A 14,793-nucleotide genomic window follows, 5' to 3' on the forward strand; every position below is an offset into this window, starting at 1 on the left:
GATCTTATTGGACCTTTTCTGCAATCGACTGTTGGTAATGAGTATGTTATTATTGCTTCTGATTACTTGACTCGTTAAGTGGAAGTTGGTGCTCTTGCTAGTGCCGCTGCAACTGCTGTTAGATACTTCCTCCTCAATCGAGTGGTGTTCCAGCATTCTTGTTCAGAGCAGATTCTTTTGGATAATAGTCCCGCATTTATGGCTGAGGCATTTCATGTTTTGACGTCTCGATTGGGGATACGCCACACTTTTACAAGTGCTTATCATCCACAATCAGATGATTTGGTGGAACGGCTCGTTCGGACATTCAAAGGGATGATCGCGAAGTTTGTGAACTTTCAACATTCGGATTGGAATAGTTATTTATTATCTCTTTGATATGCATATGTCACAGGGGTGTAGAGTTCTGTTAGTGCTTCACCATATAAACTCTTATATGGTCATGATCCAATATTACCAACGGAGCTGGGTTTACCTTCGCAATTGCCATGAGCTACTGATGCTAGGTCGTAAGATCAGTATTTGACGAGCATTCTTCCATTTGTCTGAGCAGAGTTTACCAAACACTTAGGCTGTGTACAAGTGGGACAATAACGACACTACAACTCCCATCATCGTCTACTTGCGAAGTACAAAATAGATGACTTGGTGTTGTTCTGTCTTCCTCATCTTACAGTACGTGATTTATCTAAGGGGCTTCTTGCTCAGTGGAAAGGACCGTATTGGGTGTTGCGACAAGTGGGACCACAAGTTTATGAGGTTCGGCATAACATACAGTAGGCTGATCCTCCAGAGATTGTGCATGTGTAGTGGTTGAAACGCTTCATACAAAGGGATCAGGAGCAATTAATACCACCTATAAATCCACTAATGCCTCCTCCTGATGTTCCTCCAGATCCTAACCCATCTATAAGGGACCCCTGATGGTCTTCCATTATTCTAAGAGGAGGGGATGATGTGAGGGCCAAGTATACGACTACAATGCCATATATTAATATTAGCATAGTGGGATTTTGGTAACTATCGGATTGGTTTCAATTTAGACCACTCACTCCTATATATAAGCTAGAGTTTTTGGGCTAATTAATATGCACATTTTCTATATTCCCTTTTCATATTCAAAGCACTCACATTGGTGAAGGTGAGGGCACCTTTGATTGTCTCTGAAGAGTGCTTGAATTTGGGATTTTGATTTAGATCTAGCTTAGAGTTAAATCCTAGAGTTTTTGAATTTTATTATATGTTAGAATAATCAAATTGATAAAATTGACTAATACATTATATGTATGTATGCACTATTTCAGACCTTATGAGAAGCATAAGATGTCAATTCAAAAACATTTATAAGCTATATAATTATAAGTATATACTGAAAGAACCTGAAATTGTATTTGAACCCGAAATCCCAAAATCACTAATTAATTATTTTTAATATATCTTATTTTTCTCCTCTAAACTAGCAGAGTTTTCCAATTTTGCACTAACTGCCATTGTATAGCTAGATACTCTAATAAGATAACATTATATTTTTGCTAATATTGTTATTAGTGCTCAAGATATTAGTTATACTAATATTTCTGGATTGAGCAGGATTGCCACAAATATCATTCTTTTATTTCTTGCAATGATAGTATTTGTATAAAAAGTAAGTAAAGAAAAGTATATAGTAGAGCTCCTTACTTTTTTCTTCTATCAATCATGTTAAACTAATATATAAATAAATATTTATGTCTTAATTCCTTTCCTTCTTATCACATGAAACTTTCTTAATATAGGCTTTATGAGCACAACTAAAGCTTTGAAGAAGTACTTAGGATCTCGCCAAAATAGGTATTCTTAATTCATTCAGTCCATTGTGTTTGAATTTTTGGTACATGAAAACTGCTTACATTCTGATATAAAATGGCTTGCTCTAGAGTGTTAGCAACCAGCAGTTTCGTAGCTAGATATATCATAGTTCTGTTCCAATGGCTCATACCAATGCTCTAATCTTCCAGGCTTCTTTCATTGCCTTCATTTCAAGTGTTGCAGTGGCACTAACTCCGTCCCCCGTCTCCCACTGCCTCCCCCTCCAGGAAAAGGATGCTTCCCAGGTAGAAATTCACATTGTTTTCCTATTTCCAAGCTATTATAGGAGGTGCAACTGTTCAGATGTATAATGGAGAAATTAAGTTCGTGAGGGAGCTTAATGTTAGACAAGGTTTAATACATAAATTTACAAATCTTGTCAGTGGGCAAGAATATCTATTCAGATGTGTATCCATTCGGCCACAAGGATGCCGATGCCATCTCCAAGTTTTCCAAGTGCACAGCGCTTCAAACATGTTGGAACTCACTGCAGGCCACTGTCAATGGAAAGCTCGTGTACAAGAGAGCCGAGGACCTCAAGGTTGGAGAGTCTCTGTGGGAATTATCCCAAATCACTGGTAAGGAAAGCAAGAACTTGAAAAGCATATATACACTGGTGGATGTTTCTAACTACTCTCTGACTTTTCCAGAAATCTCAAAGGTTGAAAAGCTGGGCCTCTACAACCCACTCACACCCTCCGGCAGCATCATGGTGAACAATGTTCTAGCATCAGCTCACAGTGACTGACTCCATACGCATACCAGGCCGTGAGTTCCCGCCATCTACAAGATCGTCGGCAAGGAAATCTACGCAAAGGATTGGCGAATTTGGAACGAAGAATGGAGGTAGCTTTGGAATTACTGGTCTTGTGCTGGCCTCCAAGGTGTAAACAAAGAATTAAAAATCGGAATCTATACGATTAATGGGGCATTCCGAGAATCGAACTCGGGACCTCTCGCACCCGAAGCGAGAATCATACCACTAGACCAAATGCCCTTTTTTATTGCTAACAAAATTAAGACATTAAAGTCAGCATTTTACGGAAATGCCCTAAAGGGCGATTTTAGGGTTCTTGCGCAGCTCGTTTTTTCGCTTTCCTCTCGAGCCAGTTAGAAACTTCTTTTGTTCGAGAGAGAGATTCTCTTTCTCTCTTTTCTTTGTGATTGTAGCTGTGTAGATAGGTTTTTTTCCATGCCCCAGGGTGATGCGGTGGAACAATGGAAGGAGGATTCCATCAGACGAGAGTGATCACAACGCCGCCGCCGCCGCTACCACCGGCAACAAAGAACCGAGTATAAACAACGCTTGCGAGAGAGCAATCGATGAGAGATCCAAAGGTATAGCAGATGAAATGTTTCGTTTCAACAGAATTGGGACTGGCTTTAGCATTGCAGCATTGGAGATCGAGGTTCCAAGGTCCCCAGCTCCTCCGTTTATACAGAAGAAGAGCTTTACAAAACTTCCATTGGTTTTTGCTAGAGAGCGCTACGTACCGTCCCTCACGCTCCATATGGAGGAATGGGAATGGTCTGAGCTGAGCTCTCAGCTCTCGAGAGTTGCCCGGCTTGACACATCCAAGAACACAGGCACGAAAAGCTACGCTTTGATAATTTTTCTCCCTCGTAGACTTTCGGGCTTGCAGGTGCACAGACACACAGAAGTTGCGCTGGCGCTGGAGAAGCTGTCAACCTTATTGTTAGTGCTTCCAGATGCTAAGGTTTCAATCTTCATACTGTTTCTTGGCAGGATTATATTACTCTCCCGCTTCTGCAATCGCTAATGCAAGTTGCTGTTACATGCTATCAGCTTTCTTTTAAAACTATCTTTGTGAAGAAATTTTTTCTTTGCAACTGAAATTTATCTCTGAAAATCTTAAATAGTTTATGGCTTCAAAATAATGCAAATTTCATAGACGACACAACAACCCAGTGTGACAACATATGGCACTAGACGCAATTCAAGCATCATCACCGAAAGACGTCATAATCCAAGGTGCACAACCAAACCACTACCAAGAATCAAAGGAGGGAGTGAGAGAGGGCTCATTCATAGGGATTGTCACGTAGCCAGACCAGGCAATATTGATTTTGAAGTTTATCTAACCCAAGCGATCTTGACATGAGCATATGCATACAAGTCTAAAGCAAACCTGAACACGCCCAAGAGAAGAACTCTATATGATCCCTGAGCAAGTTGGTACGATCAGATTAATATACCAAATTCTTGCAAGCAGGAAACCAGCAGCAGCAGCAGCAGCATCAGTCAGGCGCATGAGTGCTACTCACAGAGCCATTCTTTTCCTAATCTCTAAATGTTTAACATTGCCGAGAATGTTAGGCAGAATGGATAGAATGTTATGATAGATTAATGCGTAGATACTCCATGATCATATGCGTCCCACTCTTGGGGCCTGAACTCTGCTGCGCTCCCAGATTGTATTTCTTAATAATATGAATATTATTTGCAGGAATATTGCCAATCAGCCCATACAAGACAAGCGTTTTAGCAATTGATTAGCATGGCATGTCTACACAGTACGAGCACCATGTGTAGGCAGCCACTTCTTTACAATATTTCTGGGCTTGGAGTACATGTATATTGGAACCCAGCCTAGAATGTTTGGGCGTCTCTAGGCCCGTGCAGGTGATGCAGCAGCGGCATTGTGGGATGTGACGCCAGTAGCTTACATAAACATGGAATGGAAGATTTCCCGGAACAAAAGTTTAGTAGTAGGGTCTTAGCATTCCTTCCGTCCCTTCCTAGGAATTTGAGGCACCCTCGATTTGCATGACGGGAAAAAAAAGGATCCTGATGAGGAACATAAGTGCTTCGTAGGGTCTGTCGACAAACGAGGGAGTTTTTATTCCTGCACTTCTTGGGTGAGTGTTGAACAAGCTTGCAGCTTAGATTAGGGTTGGGATCAAGACCAGACATAATAATGCGGCACCACCCTCCTCGAATTGCAGACCAAATCATGAGAGCCTACCACCCACCATAGTTATTTGTAACCAAGGTATACGTACATTCTGCGCTTGCCAGCCATTTATAAAGGTCCCATTTGCCCTTATATTACTAATAATAAAGATTGTAAATTTTGCCACCTTTTCTAAATTAGATGGAATTAAAGAAAAAACGTAGTCTGTCCTGAGGCTCTTGAACATCAGCCTGAGCAGCAGAGATTTTGGGAATGGTGTCTTGAATTTTATAAGATTTTACAGTTTTTATGGTTTTTTTTTTTTTTTCCTCCAAACAAGTGTAGCATCTGAGCAGAATTGCAGCAACAGCCACAGCCGCAGAACCAGAGGGAGGATAGGAGAGATCTAGAAATGTGAGATCAATTCATTTCTAGATTATGTACTGGGCCTTGATCAGAGTGTATGTGTACCATGAAATCCTCCACAAATCTCTTTGCACTCTCGGTTTCTTGAATTCAACTCTCATGCTCACCCACATTGCCTGCTCTGAAGAAGGGAAGAAAAACAATGAAGAACAGTGTGCTGGTATCTTCTGGACATCTAAAACGTGAAAGAAATTTTCCTCCCTAGCTTTGGGAGAGAAAGCCTGGATTCATAAACGGATCGATAGATTCAGCAGCTAGAACTATGGAAAGTTTCGGCTTATCCAAAGACGACAACAACGAACTTCTTAGCTTTTGTCCAAAGATCTTTCTTTTGATCCCGCAAAAGCTACCTGAAATTTTTTCTTCTAAGCTTTTCTCCGCGCGAGGGTCGCAAAATCCGTACGAGACAAAGTGTGACAAAGTTGCAAGAGAAGTCGTGTACAAAAGCAATATGTTCATTACAAATCAAATGGAGGAAAAAGAAAGAACATCAAAGAGAGGGAGGAAAGAACGAAAGAATTACCACTTTTTGTTGCTACTTTGCTTGGATCGCTTGTGACTTTGATCGGGAGTGCTCTTAAAACTCCTCCGTTTTGTGCGATTCCACCGCCATTTTTTTCGTTTTCCTTTTTACTCCTGTAAAACTACCGCGTTCGTATCTGCTGCGCTACCTACGGTGGGCAAGGATGAAAATCGAGGCACGAGTCTGCGACCTGGAACATAGGATAAATCCTGTCAGAAACTCTAAAATCCCTGGAACTGGAATTTCTCACCATATGGAAATCGGAGTCCCTGGAAGCAGCAGCGGCTGGCTGTTAAGAAGTCGCACGTCGCGTTCGTTATATCGATCGTCGGTCGTAGTATGAGCTGTGTGAGTGTGCGTTGGTTGTCTTGTTGTTCTTGTTGTAAGTGTATAAGTAAAAGGGATCCGGATCCTCTCGATGATCGCTCGCGGGAAAAAAAACTTCGCGCGGTACTTATAAAATCGTCGACGTCGTCTCGCGGTGTGGATGATGATGATGATGACTCAATGAGTGTGGCGTTGGATCTTATGGCCCCTGCTGCTAGCTGGAGAGGAAAAAGAATTCTCGAGACTTCGTAAGGGCGGAGCGGAGGAACTTCTTCTTGTACTAGTGATGTCGTAAATTTGTTGATCGATGGAACTTCTAAGATGTGTGTTGTGTGTGAGTGTGTGTGTGTCGTCGACTTTCATGTTAGAGATGTGCAGCGAGGAGGAGCTCTAGAGTAGAAGTCTGGCACGCCTTGCTCAACAGGCTTGACGTCGCAGTACTGCTGATGATCGACATAGATGGGGAGGTCGACTATCCCCGGCCAGCCTGTAGAACTGTTCCAGTATGCAGTGCTATCCCCCGTTCCCCCACCTCCTCCGCCGCCGCCGCCACCACCACCTCCGCCGCTTCCTCCTGTTCCCCCTCCCGCCGCCGCCGCTTCCAGAAACGATGACTCCTGCTGCTGCTGCTGCTGGCCCTGCCACTCCGAAGATGAATGCTGCGAGTCGTGAATCCGATCCTGGGACTTCCCTTTCGGGGGCCGGTCGGAGGATGAGCCGTGATCCGCGGCGGCCAAGTGGCCCAGCAAGCTCTGGTGGAGATGGTGGTGGTGGTGAATTCCAATCCCAATTCCATCCTGCTGCTGCTGCTGCTGCTGCTCCGGGCCTTCCAGAGCCGTCATCTTCTGCTGCTGCTGTTGCTGTTGCTGCTGTCTCCACGACTTTAGATCCCCGTTGAGTCCCAGTCCCACGAAATTGTCCAGCCCGATGCTGAACCCGCTCGGCCCCAGCCCGGCGTCGCTCAGCTGCGGCGGCGCCGCGGGCACGCCAGCTCCGCCCAGCAAGTTTAAAGACGGCTCGTACATGGGCGTGAACTCCCCGCCGTTCTCGTGCTTCATGAGCCCCTGGAAGTTGAGCGTGGCGGTGGACAGGCCGTGCTCGGCCCCGGCCTCGAAAGCACCCGCGGGGAGATTGATGAACGAGGGCGCCTGGTGCCCGCCACCGCCCGGAACTCGCGGAATTTCGAAAGACAGCCCGCTGCTGCCCGAGTGATCGCCCAGTCGCAGGCTGTGCGGGATCCTCGAGTAGGCCAGCTCGTGAATTCCGTCCTCGTACAGGCTAGACGTGGAAGCGGCCAGCAGCTGCCCGTGTCGCCCAGCCAGGGAGTGATCGCCGCCACCGCCAAAGGAGGCCTTCTCTACTGCCGGGACAGTGGACGACTGATCCGACGACGAGCTCTTGTTCTGCTTGGCCCTCTTGTTCTTCCTGCAGCCCCCACCAATTGGCACGTTGCGGAGCGCGCCACCTTTGGTCCAGTAGCGCCGGCAGTTCTTGCAGAAGTGGCGCGGCTGCGTGAGGCTGTAATTGTTGTAGTAGCAAAACTTGGTGTTGAGAGAATTGCAGCGCGGGCACTTGAGTACCTGGTTTGGCTGTGGCTTGATCCGGAGAGCCCGAGTGGGAGCCGAGGACTGATCGCCGCCACCGCCACCGCCACCGCCACCCGACGAGGATTTGAGGCCATGCTCCACCTGCATGGAGCAATTGGGCAGGGGCCCAGCGGCGGAATTGGACGACGGCAGCATTAGTTCTCCGCCTTGCGAGCTGAGAGCCGAGGACTCTTCGAAACAATCGCCCGGCAGCGGCTCATGGTTGTAGCTGCTTAGCAGCATGACCCGCTGCTGCTTGGAACGCTCACCAACATGCAAACCTGGAGAGAAGGAAAGCAAGAGCACACCAAATTCTTCAGTACACACACAAGTCTAGAGAGTGCTCGAATTCAGCAAAAGAAAAGAAAAAATCCCTCCACTATTTTTTGCTTTGTTTTTCCCTCTCTCGCTCTCTCGAAGAAACTGCAAGCACTAGGGAACTGTTGGATCACGATGTTCTACCTCAAAGGCTCGCTGTAGACTGTTTGTCTCGCTCCCGGCGCGGGTATCAGTCTTCTTCGCTACGAATAACGAGAAAAATCTGCACAGATCTGGATCCAGTAAGCAAACAGCAAGGAACAAAAGCGTTACCCAGGCTCTCAACAACTTAGCCGCATTTTCATGAAACTCCTCGCAAGCAAGGCCGTGGAGAGAGGCCACAGATGGAAAGAATTCACAGGCTAGAATGAGAAACAGATGGAAGGAAGAATTCCAGACGCCAAGAAACACCAGGAACACACACACCATGAGATCGTCGCGAGAAAACTTGGTGACACGAAAATTCTCACGCACGCTTCACAGTACCTATATCTTTCGCATTTTCCGGGGCCTTTGGAGGCGATCTTGCGCAGGGAGAATTGGAAGCGACCGGCAGGAAGAAGAATTGGAAATTTCGCGAGGAGAGAAAGAAAGGAGAGAGCGTCGCGCGTGCGTGTGGAGCAATGTGCTGCGAGAGCGAGTACACACTCGTGCCGCGCTGCGCTGCGCCGCGGTGTGTGAAAGAGAGCAAGAAACACAGAATATCTGGCAAGGGATGAATGGCGAGGAGGAAACACGAGCCGGAGAGAAGCCACGCCAATTGCGCACAGGGAAGAATCGCCTGAGCGCCGGAGAGATGAGCGCTTGCCCGATGCCGCCCCGCCGATCGAAATTTCGCTCCAAGATCTGGAAATCCTGCACCGATCGCAGCAAAGAACGCTCTCTCAATCCACCGATCGCTCACGGACTGCGAGAACGGAGATATTTCGAGCGATTGGCACGAGATTTTGAGCGACTGATCCAGGAGGGAGAGAGCTAGGCTATGGCGCCGCGCGAGCAAGAAAGAGAAGAAGGGAAGCGCTCGCTATATAGGTAGAAGACGCGCTCGCGAGCGCTCTCGAATATACACGTTTTTAAACCCTAAGGTAGTGTGGAGAGAATAAAACATGCGGCGTCTCGCAATGCAGGGATCCCTCCACCAGTGATTAACTGGGTGGTTAAGGTAAACATGCACTAAAACAACCATGGCGGTTAGCCTTAACCCGGCACAGAATCTTCTACTGTACGGCTCTGGACGCCGCGGAGAGAATGATCCCGTAGAGATTCGCCTCGCTCTTCAATGTATACTGTTAATTCCTGCATTGTTAGATTGAGCAAATCTAGTCCAATCCAACCCCGTTGTTAACAATGGTTTTTTTTTAGGCCCGTACGGGTATCCTGCATGGACGTGTACGGTATAGCATTGGGCGCGAACCTAAAATCCACCTCTTTTGCATCTCTCTTTTGCATGGATGGATGATGAACGAGCCCAAACGTGAAAGAGGCTTTTGATAGACCATTGCATGCACAAAAGATTTTAGGGCCAATCTTGAGAAGTTAGCTATATATGTTTGGATGGATCATTGTCTCCTGTTATTTGCTTTTGAGGAGGGTGTGATCGATCAATCGAGATATATAGTTTTTTTTTCCTCTTCGTCTTCTCTTTTCGCGCTTTCTCTCTTCTTCCATAGATCTCTAAAGGTGTTGTTCCTTCCAACTCCTTGTTGCACTTATATGCTTTTGTGATCTTTTGAAGATAACATGACAAACACCCACTTTATAACAAGAGGGGGCAAACTAAAGGTGGCATGCCGCAAAACAACAACGGTTTACGGAGACTCGCCACCTTTTCGTGTCTGAATTCCCTAAAGCTCGCGTGCTTAGACACCACAAAGGTGGCGTAAATGTCCACCTAACGTAGACAAATGACAATGTAGAGGTTTTAGGGTTCTTTGAATTTTACGGGGGAGGGGAGATATTGCGTGAGGTTTTACGTGGGGCTTTTACTGCCTTCACGAGCGGTCCGACGGCCGTCCACGTGGGACCCCTAAGCCAGCGGCACCGTCGGATTGGTGTCATTTACTAGATCGCGATGACGAACGTTGACGGGCGCGCCATCGGTGGGTGGCCCGTCACGGGACCTTCCGGGCGCTTGAAGCCCTCCCCACGTGGCCCGTCACGTCCGGGTAAATATGAAAGGGTAAAAACGTCATCAACCCAGACCAAATTTTCATACCGAGGCATGATTGGACCGTTGGAGGGACATGTGGGCACCCCCTCCAAATTTCCTCACTAAGTTTCCCCAAAAATTTAAATTTCTGGTTTTCAAAAATGTTTTGGCGCGAGGCACGAGGCTGGCGTGGCCTGTATGTCGCACTCACGGTCGCCCGCACGGTATATCGCGCGGTCGGTGGCCCGAGACCGTAGTGCCGCAAAACCGCGCTGGCGACCGTGTCACGTCCCGCGCGGTTCTGGCCAGCGTGGCGGGCCCCACGTCTTGCCTGCCACTGCAGCGTGTCCGCGCACTCGAGGGCGCGGGTCCCACTCGTAGAGCATTGGCTTGTTGCCACGTGTCCTCGTGCAAGGACTGGGAAGAGGGCGTCATGATGGCGTTGCCTGGGCATCTGCCTGATTTTGGACCCTCCTGTCTGCCACCTCAGCCAGTCCGTACTTATCCCCGTGGACATATGTACGGGACCCATTTGCTTGGTCGTGGCCACCAATTTTCTATCCATATACATTGTTTATTATGCATGTGTATTGTTTTTTCGTGATTTCTCATTGGTTGATGTTTTTGTTAATCATATCCATGGCCCCTGACATTGGAATTGCGAGGTCGCGATTTGAAACTATTTCTTTTTCCCGCGATTTTGATCTGTTAATGTTGGGGGAGGGACACACCAACCTGGCACCGCCACTGATCATTTCTTTGCATATCCAAGAAAGATTCCTCGCGGCCGTACGTTCCGCCCGGGTGTGGCCCATCCACGGCTGCCCGGGCTGTGTCAATTCCAGCCGGGAACGAACCAGCGTAGGGAGAATAAGCGTGCTTGATGTGTGGGGTTGTGTGGTTGAGATATTATAGAAATTTTATTTATTTTTATCTGAATATGGAACAAAATAATAATAATTAGGGAAATAGTTTAAAGATCTCTCTAGAACTCATGAAATTGTTATGAAATTTCCTGCCAGGGAGTGAGAGAGAGTGAGGGAGAGAGAGGGAGTGCCGGGTAGGTTCAACCGCAAGCTTGCTCTGTCTAGATTCCCCATCCACTGAGAGGCCACCATGTTTGCCCAAGGGAGAATATATATGGATTTTATATTTGTTGTGTATTGCCGCGAATGGGACGCACCATCTCTGGGAGATGAGAGACTTGGGCAGCAAGGAAGGATCGGATCGCCCAGCGCTGGGTCCCGGTACTTGCTTGCTTCACATGGTTGACCATTGTTCAAACTATATCTCTGGGAAGGATGCCCGGTATATTCTTCCCATTTGGAGAAATCGGTGAGACGTTCGAATCCGGTGGGCACCTTGTGCCTCGTTTCTGCTTGCCTGGCTGGCTTGGGACCACTGTGACACACAATCTCATGCTTTTGTTGCCTGTAGATGCCCGGGAATATCCCCAGTAAGTCCATGGTGGGGGTCTTAGGACCAAAAGGAGGAGGAGGAAGTTTGGAGCAGAGACACAAATAACAAACAGCAACAGACAAAGTCTCGCCAATTATTAATTCTAACCATGGTTTTATTGTTGATGTCCAGGAATCAAAATATTTATAAGAAAAATATCCATCCAGCAGCCATCCACATCCTTTAACATAGCAATCGCCAACTAACCATAGCCAGAGCTGGCAGATGCATACATGTATACACGCACACACACACACACACCAGTCCACCCCAAGAACCAATTAAGCTCTTAAAGCCTCTCCTGTAATGCTGTCTGAGTTTGAATAACTGGAGACGATCTAGCAGAGGGGTAGCGGAAAAAGTATAATATTCTGGTGCTGGTGCTGTTTAGATCCTCTCCTCCTCTTTGTTTGTTGAAATTTAGGGGGCTCATATGGGATTGAATTCCGGCCCAGAGCTTGCGAATGAGTTTAACAGGCACACGGTTGTTGGTTTGTGGGTGTGTGTGTGGTTGTTGTTCAATGTTGTTGACGTTGTCATATCACATACGTCGCGGTCGGGATGCGTCAAAATCTCCCACTGTCGTGTTCGTGGAGGGGATGATAAGAAGCCCCAAGGGTACACACTAACGCTTCATAGGTAGGAAAGATGAGATAATAATTCAGAAAAAATGAAATCAATTTATTTAGGAATATATATCAGCCAATGTAAGGAAAAGAAACAGAAATACTAGATAGATACATAGGAAGTCATGTCAGCCCGCAGCAGCAGCTTTCACCGGCCGGACGGGCGGCGAATCCCCCAAACAAGTTAGGAAAACATTGAGTGATACATTTTGAAGGTGGTGGGTGGCATGTCATGCATGCACACCTTTGGCCAGGGCAGGGCTGAGAAAAAACTCCATGGACCTATTTCCTCTCTTTGAAGCCTGAAGACCAACCTGAACCCAGCGGAAAAAAAAAAACAACGCACGCTTTCAACCATAGAGGCCATGAAATGAATTCTAGGCACCTAGCTACATATTGCACATATGATACAAGAACCATAACACTTGCGCAATGAAGCGCAATGCCGCAAACAACCAACAACAACAACAATTTTCCACCCGTCGTTTGTGTAACTTTTTTCTTGGCGGGGTGTATTTACTCCATGGCGAAATGCTCGTGGGTCTTGGACAACCCCTTCAATTGTTAGTTTTTTCTTCCTCCTTTTTCCCCTTTTTTTTCCGGGTTTGTATTTGTCCTGCTGGCCTTGAGAATCCACATTGAATTCAGCTTGACAAGAGAGAGGGCATTTGCTGCATTGGGCTTGCTTTTTGGGCCCAGAACCGACCCCTCCCCTCAAGTTGAAATCTTTTCTAGATTTCATTGAAATATAGATGTGTGTTTGTGTGTGTTGTTTTGTATGGTGGGTGGTGGTTGCTGAGCCACCATCTCCCATGCATTCCTCTGCTGCAATCTTGTTTATAGCACCAAGGAGACACAAAGGCTGTTGTGTCGCCAACTTTTCTCCCTTTGCAGTTTTCTTCCCTGCCCTAAAAAAAAAGATTGGTTGGCGCCACCACCTTTTCTCCCCCCCCCCTGGAGTGTGTTGTTCCTCGCTTCCTTGCGGGGTCTGACTATAAGGTAGGAGTTCATTGTGTGCGTGGGGTGTGTATAAATACGCTATATATACGCATGATTGCGACGGCCCGGCTACTACATTTACACAAGATTGATACTTTTTTCTTTTTCTTGATGTTTTCCTTGAATTTTCTTTTCTTTTCTTTTGGCTGTGGTGTTCTTCTTCTCACTCTTCTGCTCTCTGTTCTTCTGCGCCTCTGTGTGCTGCTGCAATCTTCCTCCTCTCTGTGGTTCTGCGTCCGAGTGTAAATTTGGAATCGATGGAATCAGCTGGGTAGCCAATGTCATGGCACATCCAGCGTGGGAATCGACCTTTCAATCGGCGCAAATAAAATTAATAAAACCGCGACATTGACAAATGAACTGCAGACCATCGCACTTACAAGGATCAGAAGACGAAGACGAGAAGAAGTCTGTTATACAGATTTTGCGAAAAACAAAACCTTTACCTCTCTATCTAATTTTTCTATTCCTTTTGCCATTCAATACGTACAACTATTACAGTTATTCGCCAATAATAATGTGACAGGCCTGCCTAGGGATAAAAAACGAACCACTCTCAATCTCTAAGATGGAGAGGTTTTCCTTGCTCATTGTCTTGTGGGGTTCTTCCGTACCACGCTCTGGGCCAAACAAAAATTCCAAGAGAGATGTTCCAAGGGCAGGCATGGGTGGTGGGGTGGCAAATGCAAAATGGTGGCAGCAGTGATGCATCATAAGTTTTGTGCTGGGCTTGTGTGTGTGTGTGCCATGCATCTTGTGGACTTTTGATGAGAACAAGGGGCCTTTGGCCCCCACACACACACACACACGGGTCCTTTCTTTGGCTCACAGACAAAGCACAAGGGGGCCTCCGTACACTCCCCCCTCATGATACCCAACAAATTTTATCACCCAAATACTGAACCTTTTCCCGTTGAAAACTTGCTGGCCACATATCTTAAGTTTTTATTAAGTTTCTATGATCACGGGCAGATTTTGCGCGTAGGGAGACGTAATCGCGCGTGTGACAATTCCAGTTCCCCAATCGGACTAGCTCAAAGATGGCGGGCTCTTTCTTTTCAAAGATTCCCAGCCTGTTAATAAGTTTAAAGAGAAACAGCCATTTGGAGCGGCTGGTTCGTAGTTGCGCTCTCTCTCTCTCTCTCTCTCACGTTGCGATCGGTGATCGCCACCGCCAAGTTTGAGTTTGAGTTTCTTTGTCTGCGTGGAGAGATCTTCGTGGGTCCAAGAGATCTCGGGCTGTCGTGCACGATGGACACCGCCATTTTTGCGTTTGTGGGCTGCATGCTTGTACACTTGTTCTGGTTCTGGTTCGTAGTACGCTCCCTTCAACCCCAGGGAGAGGATTTGAGACTGTGTAAACTGAGAAACTTTCCCAGTTGGCTTCACTTCTCTGCCGACAGTTCCATCGTTTCCGTGGGAATCGTTGAAATTTTGGCGGTCGGGCTCGAGTGTGAAAAATGCTCAGAATATGTTATGTTTGTTTACCTCTTGTTGTCACTCATTTGAAAAAACTTGAGTGGAAGAGGCCTCAAACTCGGGACAAACTTCTTCTTGGGCAACGAACAGTGTGATTATTGACAAGTGGAGTCGCACTGACGAGGCCATGGAGAGACCT

At 46.7% G+C, this 14,793-nt stretch overlaps 2 protein-coding genes, 1 long non-coding RNA gene and 1 other non-coding gene across 9 annotated transcripts; 1 reads left to right on the forward strand and 3 right to left on the reverse strand.

Annotated features, from left to right (window-relative positions):
* Positions 1-2,773: 2,773 nt before the first annotated feature.
* TRNAP-CGG lies at positions 2,774-2,845 on the reverse strand. Its single transcript has one exon. It is a non-coding gene; the product is annotated as a tRNA-Pro (tRNA).
* Positions 2,846-2,916: 71 nt separating this feature from the next.
* Positions 2,917-3,713, forward strand: LOC9659248. Of its 6 annotated transcripts, none has more exons than XR_002993372.1 (3): positions 2,917-3,186; positions 3,236-3,265; positions 3,329-3,713. XR_002993372.1 is itself a non-coding variant. In XM_024683746.1 (3 exons), the coding sequence occupies exons 1-3, from the start codon at positions 3,054-3,056 to the stop codon at positions 3,627-3,629; spliced, it is 456 nt and encodes a 151-aa protein (XP_024539514.1). In that variant the 5' UTR covers positions 2,917-3,053; the 3' UTR covers positions 3,630-3,713. The 6 variants fall into 6 exon arrangements, 4 of the variants coding, with proteins under 4 accessions (XP_024539514.1, XP_024539510.1, XP_024539512.1 ...); XM_024683746.1 differs by having other exon boundaries at positions 3,244-3,265; XR_002993371.1 differs by having other exon boundaries at positions 3,236-3,713.
* Positions 3,714-5,623: 1,910 nt separating this feature from the next.
* On the reverse strand, positions 5,624-6,563 carry LOC112349386. Its single transcript, XR_002993370.1, has 2 exons — positions 5,963-6,563; positions 5,624-5,902 (listed from the first exon to the last, which is right to left on the reverse strand). It is a non-coding gene; the product is annotated as an uncharacterized LOC112349386 (long non-coding RNA).
* A 15-nt stretch (positions 6,564-6,578) lies between these two features.
* LOC112349397 (dof zinc finger protein DOF2.4-like) lies at positions 6,579-9,043 on the reverse strand (the record flags this gene model as incomplete). Its single annotated transcript, XM_024683755.1, has 3 exons — positions 8,430-9,043; positions 8,088-8,166; positions 6,579-7,906 (listed from the first exon to the last, which is right to left on the reverse strand). A coding segment is annotated over exon 3 (1,290 nt), but the record flags the coding sequence as incomplete, so codon positions are not given.
* Between the last annotated feature and the right edge of the window lie 5,750 nt (positions 9,044-14,793).

Source organism: Selaginella moellendorffii, unplaced genomic scaffold (assembly GCF_000143415.4).
Source record: "Selaginella moellendorffii unplaced genomic scaffold, v1.0 SELMOscaffold_38, whole genome shotgun sequence".
Classification (NCBI taxonomy): domain Eukaryota; kingdom Viridiplantae; phylum Streptophyta; class Lycopodiopsida; order Selaginellales; family Selaginellaceae; genus Selaginella; species Selaginella moellendorffii.